This window comes from Taudactylus pleione, unplaced genomic scaffold, assembly GCF_031769625.1.
Source record: "Taudactylus pleione unplaced genomic scaffold, aTauple2 ptg001020l, whole genome shotgun sequence".
Lineage (NCBI taxonomy): Eukaryota > Metazoa > Chordata > Amphibia > Anura > Myobatrachidae > Taudactylus > Taudactylus pleione.
This window is the reverse complement of record NW_028285421.1, coordinates 1,210,441-1,222,415: the sequence shown is the minus strand read 5'-3', so window position 1 is coordinate 1,222,415 and position 11,975 is coordinate 1,210,441. Positions and strand designations below refer to the sequence as shown.

Genomic DNA, 11,975 nt, shown 5'->3' with positions numbered 1-11,975 from the left:
CCGATGCCTGTATAGTAACCGGCTCGCTGGACATCTTACCTAAATCTGATGCCTGTATAGCAACCGGCTCGCTGGACAGCTTACCTAAATCTGATGCCTGTATAGTAACCGGCTCGCTGGACAGCTTACCTAAATCTGATGCCTGTATAATAACCGGCTCGCTGGACAGCTTACCTAAATCTGATGCCTGTATAGTAACCGGCTCGCTGGACAGCTTACCTAAATCTGATGCCTGTATAATAACCGGCTCGCTGGACAGCTTACCTAAATCTGATGCCTGTATAGTAACCGGCTCACTGGACAGCTTACCTAAATCTGATGCCTGTATAATAACCGGCTCGCTGGACAGCTTACCTAAATCTGATGCCTGTATAGTAACCGGCTCGCTGGACAGCTTACCTAAATCTGATGCCTGTATAGTAACCGGCTCAAAGAAAACCTGCTCCCTGCAGAGTGTAACAAGCTCAGATGTATATTAGATGTCTGTATCATGTCTGACTAGCAATTTCCTCACTGCAGAGCTGAATAATGATTAATACATGTATAATAACCGGATCACTGGACAGCTTACCTACATCTGATACCTGTATAGTATGCAGCTCGCTGGACAGCTTACCTAAATCTGATGCCTGTATAATAACCGGCTCACTGGGCAGCTTACCTAAATCTGATGCCTGTATAATAACCGGCTCGCTGGACAGCTTACCTAAATCTGATGCCTGTATAATAACCAGCTCACTGGACAGCTTACCTAAATCTGATGCGTGTATAGTAACCGGCTCACTGGGCAGCTTACCTAAATCTGATGCCTGTATAATAACCGGCTCAAAGAAAACCTGCTCCCTGCAGAGTGTAACAAGCTCAGATGTATATTAGATGCCTGTATAATGTCTGACTAGCAATTTCCTCACTGCAGAGCTGAATAATGATTAATACATGTATAATAACCAGCTCGCTGGACAGCTTAACTAAATCTGATGTCTGTATAATAACCGGCTCACTGGACAGGTTACCTAAAGCTGCTCCCTGTATAGTAACCGGCTCACTGGACAGCTTAACTAAATTCGCCACTTTCCACTCGCACGTCCTTGAGGGTGAGAGTTGGAAAGTAAAATCTTTATTTTTAAGTGAAAATGTGGGGGAACTGTGCTGAACCCCTTGGACATCCCCCCCCCACCCTAATTAAGCAATTGGAAGTTTCCAATTAGCTTAATTAGTGCTAAAATTACATTTCAGTTTTTGGGGTAAAACAAAACAATGGGCCTGATTCAGAGCCGTTCGCTATTTGCGGTCGTTCGTTCAAAAACAAGGGGTGGCTATTCAAATGATCCGTTCGCAAATTGCAGTCTGTTCACACCTCTAAGTCTGAATGAGCGAGCAAAACATACGCTCGTTTATTTGTTAAAAACGCCCCCTGGCCGCTCGCACCATACGTCATGTCCGCTATTTATTAGATTAATCGAGTACATCGACCGGCGTATGAACTGCTCGCTATTCTTGTGGTTGGTTTTTGCTACCACAATTTTGCGAACAGTTCTGGCTTAAAAAAAACCCAGTGACGTGGTCAATGACGCTGCTGTTTTAAATATGCACACCCATAAAACGCCCGTTTTGACCTTTAAGCACGCCTGCGTTCTGATTTCCACTCCCCGTTTTCAAGCACCTTCCCCTGTTACCACCCACATACGCCTCATCCTGTCACTCAAATTATCAGGCATTCGCTATTTTGCGAGCACATGAATTTCGGCCGCACTGACTGGTCCGCGCATGCGTATAACGATCCGTACGCATGCGCAGATGTGCGAACATCGCTCGGAACGAGCGTACTGCCGCTAGCGAGTGGCTCTGAATGAGGGCCAATGTCCTCAAATTATTCCAAAATCATCCCTTTTGTTACTTTTATTTGCATTTCTTGTTTAATTCGTTTGAGATTAAACTAAAAAAGTTTGTTTTTTTTATCATTTTCTTGCTTTTAAAAAAAAAGCACAAATCAGCCATTTGACACCATTTTAAAACCTACAGTAACTTCCTAATGGCCACAAACAATCTCCTATACGGTCCTGCTAACAAAATTATCCATTTTGGGGGGTCCAGGATTGCCTCCACATATTTTCATGCATTTCTCGCAAATTTCATTTGGCAGTCAATTTGCCCCCCTTCGCTGTGAGTAGTGCGAATAGGCATTTATAATTGGATTGGAGAATTCTCCGTAGTGCGCTTCGCGGCAAAGAGTCGCAATTCACACCTAATAGGAATGACCCCATAGAGCTGTACACATTATATACAGAGTCCTAAGAAGATGGCGGCATTATATACTGACCCCGAACCCGGCTGATTGGCTATACTCTATCTCTATGGATGAGACATTTCTACATATATATAGTTTTTAATATTTTTGCCTTTTTCTCATTATGAGATTGAATTATATAATTGTTATTGAATAATTAACCTCAGCAGGTGATACATCCCATTACACAGGCCTCAATCTTTTTGCTAATTTTTTTGTTCATTATTCAAATTTTACAGAAAATAAATGTTGTTTTAAGTCTGATATATACTAAATATACTTCTATATACTGTAACGTCTGAGTGGTCTCCACTTATAGGAGGCCCCAATCAGAGTCTCCGTTATCTGTATAACCACAGTCAGACATGTAACACTGAGTGACCAGTAAGTCTCCCCTTTCCCCCCAACCATAGAGCCCTGGTCAGTGTCAGAGGTTCCTGTGACCCAGCCCCATAAGGCTCCTCAGAGGCCGGCACACAGAAGGACACCACAGGCTACTCCCTCTGTATAATAATAATAACAGGACACCACAGGCTGCTTCATCTGTATAATAATAATAGGACACCACAGGCTGCTCCCCCTGTATAATAATAATAACAGGACACCACAGGCTACTCCCTCTGTATAATAATAATAGGACACCACAGGCTACTCCCTCTGTATAATAATAACAGGACACCACAGGCTGCTCCTCTTGTATAATTGCAGGACACCACAGGCTGCTCCCCCTGTATAATAATAAAATGACACCACAGGCTGCTCCACCTGTATAATACTAATAACAGTACACAAAAGGCTGCTCCCCATATCTAATAATAAATATAAGACACCACATGCTGCTCCTCCTGTATAATAATAGCACACCACAGGCTGCTCCCCTTGTATAGTAGGTACCACAGGCCGCTCCCCCTGTATAGTAGGCACCACAGACCACTCCCCCTGTATTGTAGGCACCACAGGCCGCTCCCCCTGTATAGTAGACACCACAGGCCGCTCCCCCTGCATAATAGGAACCACAGGCCACTCCCCCTGTATAGTAGGCACCACAGGCCGCTCCCCCTGTATAGTAGGCACCACAGGTCGCTCCCCCTGCATAGTAGGCGCCACAGGACGCTCCTGTTGCTTAGTAGGCACCACAGGCCGCTCCCCCTGCATAGTAAGTACCACAGGCTGCTCCCCCTGTTTAGTAGGACACCACAGGCTGCTCCCCCTGTATAGTAAGCATATTACCCTCGGATGTCGTACAGTGATGTCTCCTCTCTGCATTGTCCGAACTATTTGCAGTTATAACTTCCTGTTTGTGGAACGCACAGTCTGGAAGCCAAGTGGAACGCAGAGAAAAAAAGTCATGTGGAACGCACAGTCCGGAAGTCGTGTAGAACGCACAGATCGGAAGTCAGGTGGAACGCACAGACCAGATGTCAGGTGGAACGCACAGATAGATCCTCATAACCCGAATAACAATCCTGATGTCAGGTGCAGGGTGGAGCTTGGGGCGGGGTTACAGGCAGTGTCAGGGTGGGAGGGACTCTGGGGCCCTCAGGAGAGATGCGGCAGCAGCTGGTGACCCCACAGTGCCCTGAGGAGCAGCTCCATTGTCACTGATAGGTGTGCCCGGTATGGAGGTGATAGGTGTGCCCGGTATAGGGGGTGATAGGTGTGCCCGGTATAGGGGGGTGATAGGTGTGCCCGGTATAGGGGGGTGATAGGTGTGCCCGGTATGGGGGTGATAGGTGCGCCCGGTATGGGAAGTGATAGGTGCTCCCGGTATGAGGGGTGATAGGTGTGCCCGGTATGAGGGGTGTGATAAAATGCCTGGTATGGTGGGGACTAAGTGTGTCCACTAAGGGAGGAGAAGGTGCTAGGTTTCTCAATTAAGGGTATTGGGTCACTAAGTGTGCCCAGTAAGGGAGAAGGTGGTGTAAGTGTGCTGATTAAGGGTGCTGTGTCATTAAGTGTGTCCTGGGAGGGAGGAGAAGGTGCTAAATTTGTCAATTAAGGTTGTTGGGTCACTAAGTGTGCCCAGTAAGAGAGCGAGGGGTGCTAAGCGTGCCCAGTAAGAGAGGGAGGGGTGCTAAGTGTGCCAGGGAGGGAAGGGGTGCAAAGAGAGTGTTATGCTAAGTCTGCCCAGTAAGTTGGGGTTCCATTTTTGACTCGTCAATCCAGTCACTCGGGCTGTGATCAGTGGGGTACTGGAGTGCATCTATTAGGGCATGGGTGCATATTAAAATTATGCAGGGCTTGGCGCCCCTATGTAAGTGCCTAGCGGGAACGCTTTTCAGGTTGACTGTCTTATATTCAATTTTGGAAGATCTGATACAAATAAAAGTGACAAACATGCAACTTTAGAAGAAGCCAGGAAGGGGGCAATAACTTTCATGCCACTGTGTGTGTATATCTGTATCACTGAAGCCCCGGGTCCTATCCGTGTCTGACCCGGGATACCGAACAAGGGTTGAAAACAGGGCTTCTGATGACTTACCCCATTCAGACTGCCCATTGGACCCGGGTTATTCCTGGGTCATCGCTGTTCACACTAAACACTTGGAGATTATGTCATCTCCAAACTCCAAAGTTGGCCAATCAGCAGCCTTTTAGGCATGACCTGGGTCATACCTTTCACACCACCAGCTACCCTGGTTGGAGCCGGGAATAACCATGCTAGCAACCCGGGCTGACCCTTTCACATTGAACCAGGACCCAGATCATGCCGAATTGTATACATACATATATAGACTGAATGGCAAAAAGTAATGGGATAGCAGTATGTAAAGGTAACGGTGGGTGGCGTCACCATACTGTGACGTCTTGGAAATGCCCAGATCTGCACTGGCTAGGCTGCTCATGGCAAGGCAAGGTGAATTGTTGGTGTTCAAATTTGTACATGACAGTGGGTGTCTGATGGATGGGACATTCTAGTTCTGAAGTTGTGCGGACTCGTGATGTTGCTAATTGAACCCTGGAGGACTGGCAACATGGTGTGGTCTGATGAGTCACAGTTCCAAATTGTGTTGGGCTGATGGTAGGGTTAGGGTGTGGCGGAGACCCCAGTATGAATGGCCATCGATGGTTTCCATTGGATCACCATCAATGGCACAAACACCATATAAGGTGAACAATTGAAGGTTTGCACCCCTTGATGGTCATCTCTGATGTGAGTACAGTGGGTCGCGTGCCCCACCAAAAATTCAGTGCTGCTATGAAAAGAAGGCTCCCACTAATCCATCGATTGCAGGGAACCACTGATTTTCTGGCATCAATGGCAAAACTTGTTAACATTGGCCTGCAACCATCGATGTTTTGAAAACATGGATGGCCATCCCTAGACCCCAGTTGTCAACAAAGTATTGTGCAGGCTGGTGGTGGTCCCATAATGGTATGGGGTGTGTTCATGTGGCATGGGTCAGGTCCGCTGGTCTGATTGAACATGTCAGTGACTGGTAACTGCTACTTTGTATTGCTTGACGACCAATTACAGCAATTCATGGACTTCATGTACCCCCACAACAATGGAAAAATAAATCCTAGCCCATCTGGGCACTAAATAAACAATAAATTCCTTCTCTCAAAGTGGTAAGACCTACAGTGCTCACCACAAACATGGGCATATGCACAGTACTTACAAGTAGTACATCACAATGTCTATGAACAAGCCTGACTGCCTGCTCTCCCAGATATGAGACACTGAGCCAAACCCTGAAACAGTTTATATCAGCCTCATACAGGCGCAGTCACTAATTAGCCCGCTCTCAGGCTGAAGGCCTCAACATCTGAAACGGCCTTGTGGATGGAGCCATCCCTCCTCTCTCACATACACACCCCCAGGACCAGTTATCCAGCTTTATCTTAAAGCCCAAACTCTGATCAAGCAGACACAGACATTTCCGGGGGTTTTAAAACACATAGGTCAGAAATCTTGGACAAACATATTTGCCATTTAGCTCTTTACCAGTGCTTCTATCACAATAGATATATATCTATATAATATATATATGCTACTCAAGTAACCAGAACACAAGTGTTACCATCAGGACAACCACATACATGTGATCTGGATTGTTTCCCGAAAGTGAAGCCAAGTAACCTCATGAAGGAATAAAATGACATCTGGATAATTGAGAGTAATCCCGTTACTGACTGTGGGCCTGATTCAGCAAGGATCGCAATTGGTCGCAGGCTGGGATCACCATCATGGTTGATGGTGCCGGGTGGCCGTACAGCTGAATAAGCCTCCGCTTACTCAGGCTGGCCGGCTTGCGAGTCCAGACAACTGCGTATGTCTGCGCAGTCTCTGGGCTGCACACTCCCAGAAAACGGGGCGGGCACAACAAGAGAGGGCATGCACAATATGGCAGGCACACCACTCGCCTCCCATTACCAAATGCAACTCTCTACCCCTGGGCAGACCAAGCGGGAGCTAAATCCATGCATCTTCATACACTGCACTTCAACGCCAAAGAGGCACACCACCGCGGCTGCACAGGTAAGCGCAGTACCGAGCTTTGAAGATTCAGTTCATCTCCATTTAACTCACCAGATGGGGCCCTTCACAGACCTTACTATTAAACACCCAGACTTTCATTCCCAGACTTCATAATTTACATCCAACATCCTTTGTATGGACCTTTACATTTAATGTACTCCCACCTTCATTCCACCACCCACCACCATTTACCCAGTATCCAACTGGGAGAGCAGCTCACACCCAAACACTCTATTGTAGTATTTGCAATGGTGGGCAAAGATCTGACATTTATCTTGCATTCAGGATTTACAACAGAAAATCCCAATATCAATAAGGGCGTGTAGACTTCTAATATCTACTGTAGAGTTACAATCCCTTCAGTATCTTCTGCCTTTTCTCCATCCTAATAAAGCAGGACTGTAAAAGTTCTGTACAAATAAAGATCAATGAGACTATAGACACTTCTTTGTTTTTAGATAACCTTGCCCTGTCACGGGATGCTCAGGGGGCCCGGAACTTACCTGTGGGGTTGCAGGCTGATGGCGGTTAGCGTGGTGTGCGGGAAGGTCCTTGAGAGGTAGCGCTAGCCCAGGATGCAGCCTTGGTTTGTCTGCCACTCACCTCCGTGCCAACATACTTGGGCTTAGGTGTTCAGTCGTTGGGAGTGGTGTCTGAGTATTCTCCCCGGGGTCTGCTAGGGCTTTCATGCATGTGTCCTGGTTTCCGCAGTGCCGAGCATGGACGCAGCCATGTTGGTCTATATCATCTGACTAGTCTCTCCCAGTGGATAGTCTCTCAGCTGATCCTCTGATCCAATGACTAGCTACCCAGGGGTATTTTAGTCTGACTCCAGGAATTAGAAACTGCTGTTCAACTTCACTGTTCTAGTGACTTGTGATGCTCAACAAGTGTTGCTCTGTGCTATTTCCTTTGGAGTGTTGCTTCAGCCTACTCACAGTTCTCCAGTGTTCTTGTATTAGCTCCTATGCTAATTCTCAGTCTGAAACTTAAGTTCTCTCTCAGAAGTCCAGTGTTTTATATTGTTTTTCCTGTACATCTTGCAGTGTGCTGCTAGCTCTCCCGCAGCTTCCCTGTTACTGAGGTGTCAGGTTTCCTGTTAATTTCTAGTTAGCTCTCAGTTGGATCTATAGCAATCCCCAGTACATGCCTGGGTCCATTTCTCCATGCAAATCAGCACCTGAATCTGTTGCAGTTTTCATTACATTTCCCTGTGTTTTCAAGCAAGCCTGTGACTAGGCTCTAACATTCTCAAGTTCATCACCAGTGTTCAAGCATTCCGTTCATCACCAGTGTTCAAGTATTCCGTTCATAGCCTGTATTCTGTTCATCTGTTGTCTACTAGTTAAAGTGTCATCCTTGTTTCCTCGTCTCTCCAAGGTACCTAGTCAGAGGGCCGCAACCTCCTCACTCAGTGCGGCGAAACCCACATCCCAATTGGAGGGGTCATTGGTGAAGACCACCGAGTAGATTAGACTCTGTGCCTCTGGCTAGGTCTCGCCAACACCTGGGTTTGACCTTTACTGGGGAAACTAGGACTGTCACATTCTTAGCCATCCGAACCCCCCGGCTCACCGTCCTCCACAGAGGGACTCTTGCACTGGATCGTGACAGGCTGTGAGTCTGTAACTCTGATGGGTGCCACCATCTTGGATTTGGTCATAGGTCAGGAAGGAGCCAATCCAGTTGAAATGATTCATTATGGACTCTGGCAGCCAATCCAGCTCCAGCCTTGGGTACTTAAGGGCTTCCTGGGTGTCCTCAGTTTGCCAGTTGATAACGCTAAATAGTTCTGGATTACTTACAAAGCTTGTTATAGAGAGCACTGAAATAATTCCACACAAATACAGATTTTGAAATAAATGACAATGCTTTTACTTAAAGACAGCTTAATCATACATATATTTTGCCAAATACAACAAAAAAACATAGGTTATACCAACAGCAGTAGGGAAAACTTCTAAACAAAATGTGACACCCAGTACAGAATAGCAGTCAGCTAATACCTCATACATACGTAACGGCACCCCCGACCCTCGTTCTGTGCTCTCTCCTCTGTCTGCTCCCCCTCCCTCATTCTCTAATCACATTTATACCTTAACTTTGTTTATACCTCCAATTAATCTTTGTACGTACTAAGTCTTTATTGGCTATTTATGCCTTAGACATAGTGACATAATTCTGCGTTATATTATTGTTCCCATGTAGAAATCTGACATGGTCGCCCATTTATCCCTCATTTCTGCTTATTGCAGGTATATACTATCTCAGTTACCTCATTTGTTTATATAAAAGCGGAGACCTGCTACTGTCAGCTATTCTGTGTGTTAACATTTTAAACCTATAATTCTTATTGCTAAAACAAAATATATATATCAGCTCAGCCTACACATATCTCCACAGTTAATCACACGTGCAGAGACATAAAACACTAATCTCTATACACTTTATAATACATCATATAACATACTTTTAACAAAGATATAAAACAAAATGGCTGCTGCATCAGACACACACTTGCCTACATTTAGAGAAAAGGCAACTCGCACAAGAAATATATATATATTCTCATTTTTATATATGCCTTAAACTGCAGTGTGGGAAAGGTAACATAAGTATATATATATATATATATATATATATATACACACATATGAGTTGCTGAATGAATATGTACATGCACATATTCCTGTTTGGTCACAGTACAATGTCTTACACAGCTAGTCTGTGTGCTAGTTCTCTGTGCTCCTTGTCTTGCATTTGCCCTCAGTGCTCAGCTGGATAATTTGTTGCTGCCTGCTCCATTCATAGTGACACTGCCAGTCTGTTCTGATAACCTAACCACCACCTGCGCTATGTTACAGAGCCTCCTCCACCAGTATTCCCAGCCAGCACTGGTACTAGGTTCCCATACCTCAGCGTCGCCAAAGTGTTGTTTGAATACCCGGTGGGGTTACGCTTTTCTTGTTTTGGGTTTCTGTCCTGCGCATCACCCTATTAGGCAGAGACATTCATGAACAAGTACCCACTTTGTCCAGCCTCGTTCCAATATCAGGAAACTGCTCGCAAGGACTTCCCTGCATCCAGTCCGGGTCCACTTCCCTCAGGATGTAGTCAGGGTCCTGGCGGTGCCCATCCTGGTGGTTACAATACCGGCTTCAGGATCCCCTATGTTATTAGAGTTAGGCACTATCAGGAGGGTTAGGCTGCGGGAGAAGGTTAGGCTGCGGGATTGGTGGGTTAGGGTTAAATACCATTATGCATCAGTTTTAACCGTTGGGATTCTTCTGCCGGTATTGTAACTGTTGGGAAGGTCACCGCCAGGATATTATACACAACCCCATGTTACATGTAGTTTTATCCATCTGTTAGTTTTATATGAAAATTCAAAAATGTAGTGTCTGCTCTCTGATGGTCTGTTCTTGTTTAAAATGTTATTTCAGTCCTTCCCCGAACAAGATGTGCCCATAATTATTCCAAACTCCTTCTAGTGATGTCACACACTTCCCCATTTCTAGCAGTAATATTACACCAAATCCCCTCCAGTGATGTAACCCACATCTCCATTACTAGTTTTTTCAAATATGTCCAAATGTAAATTTAATATTTCTTCCTAACCAGGTCCCCAATACCTCCATACTGGTTATTCCCGATTGTTGCCTGGATGTTATCTTTAATTCCTCGCAGTCGTTCACTCCGCACAGTCTCAATTTATCTCATGTTTCCCACCTGTGTGACTTCTCTGATGTCTAATGAGATGTGATTTCTGTGTAAAACATTTCCCACACTCAGGACATGGAAACGGTTTCTCACCTGTGTGACTTCTCTCATGAGTTTCAAGACATGATTTCTGTCTAAAACATTTTCCACACTCAGAACATGGAAATGGTTTCTCACCTGTGTGACTTCTCTGATGTATAACAAGATCTGATTTCTGTGTAAAACATTTCCCACACTCAGAACATGGAAATGGCTTCTCATCTGTGTGACTTCTCTGATGTTTAGAAAAATGTGATTTCCGTTTAAAACATTTCCCACACTCAGAGCATGGAAATGGTTTCTCACCTGTGTGAATTCTCTGATGTGTAATGAGATGTGATTTCTGTGTAAAACATTTCTCACACTCAGAACATGGAAATGGTTTCACACCTGTGTGACTTCTCTGATGTGTAACAAGATTTGATTGCCGTTTAAAACATTTCCCACACTCAGAGCATGGATTTGATTTCTTACTTGTGTGATTTCTCTCATGTGCAACAAGATATGATTTTTGTGTAAAACATTTCCCACACTCGGCACATGGAAATGGTTTCTCACCTGTGTGACTTCTCTGATGTATAACAAGATCTGATTTCCGTGTAAAACATTTCCCACACTCAGAGCATGAAAATGGTTTCTCACCTGTGTGAATTCTCTGATGTGTAACAAGTTGTGATATATATGTAAAACATTTCCCACACTCAGGGCATGGAATAAGATTCTCACCTGTGTGACTTTTCTCATGTGTTTTAAGATTTGATTTGGTTGTAAAATATTTTCCACACTCAGGACATGGAAATGGTTTCTTACCTGTGTGACTTCTCTCATGTATTTCCAGACATGATTTCTGACTAAAACATTTTCCACACTCAGAACATGGAAATGGTTTCTCACCTGTGTGACTTCTACCATGTGCTCTAAGATATGATTTGGATGAAAAACATTTCCCACACTCAGGACATGGAAACGGTTTCTCACCTGTGTGACTTCTCTCATGAGTTTCAAGACATGATTTCTGTCTAAAACATTTTCCACACTCAGAACATGGAAATGGTTTCTCACCTGTGTGACTTCTCTGATGTGCAACAAGATATGATTTTTGTGTAAAACATTTCCCACACTCAGGACATGGAAATGGTTTCTCACCTGTGTGACTTCTCTCATGTGCTTCAAGATATGATTTATATCTAAAACATTTTCCACACTCAGGACATGGAAATGGTTTCTCACCTGTGTGACTTCTCTGATGCACTATAAGCTTTGATTTCTGTGTAAAACATTTCCCACACTCAGAACATGGAAATGGCCTGTCACCTGGCATAGCTGGCTGATGGGTAATAAGCTGTGTGTTCTGTTGAAAACATTTGGTATCTACAGAAGAGGGAAATATTTTATCTATTGTACAAGGTGTAACAGACGAACCAATATCAGAGTTATCAGAACAGT

At 44.8% G+C, this 11,975-nt stretch overlaps 1 protein-coding gene across 1 annotated transcript in view; it reads right to left on the bottom strand.

Annotated features, from left to right (window-relative positions):
- Window positions 1–8,663: 8,663 nt before the first annotated feature.
- LOC148454258 (uncharacterized) overlaps window positions 8,664–11,975 on the bottom strand; it is a 77,930-nt gene continuing 74,618 nt past the window's right edge. The window contains 1 exon segment of the mRNA XM_088461152.1: window positions 8,664–11,924. Coding sequence (XP_088317278.1) covers window positions 10,477–11,924 — 1,448 coding nt within the window. The 3' untranslated portion in view covers window positions 8,664–10,476.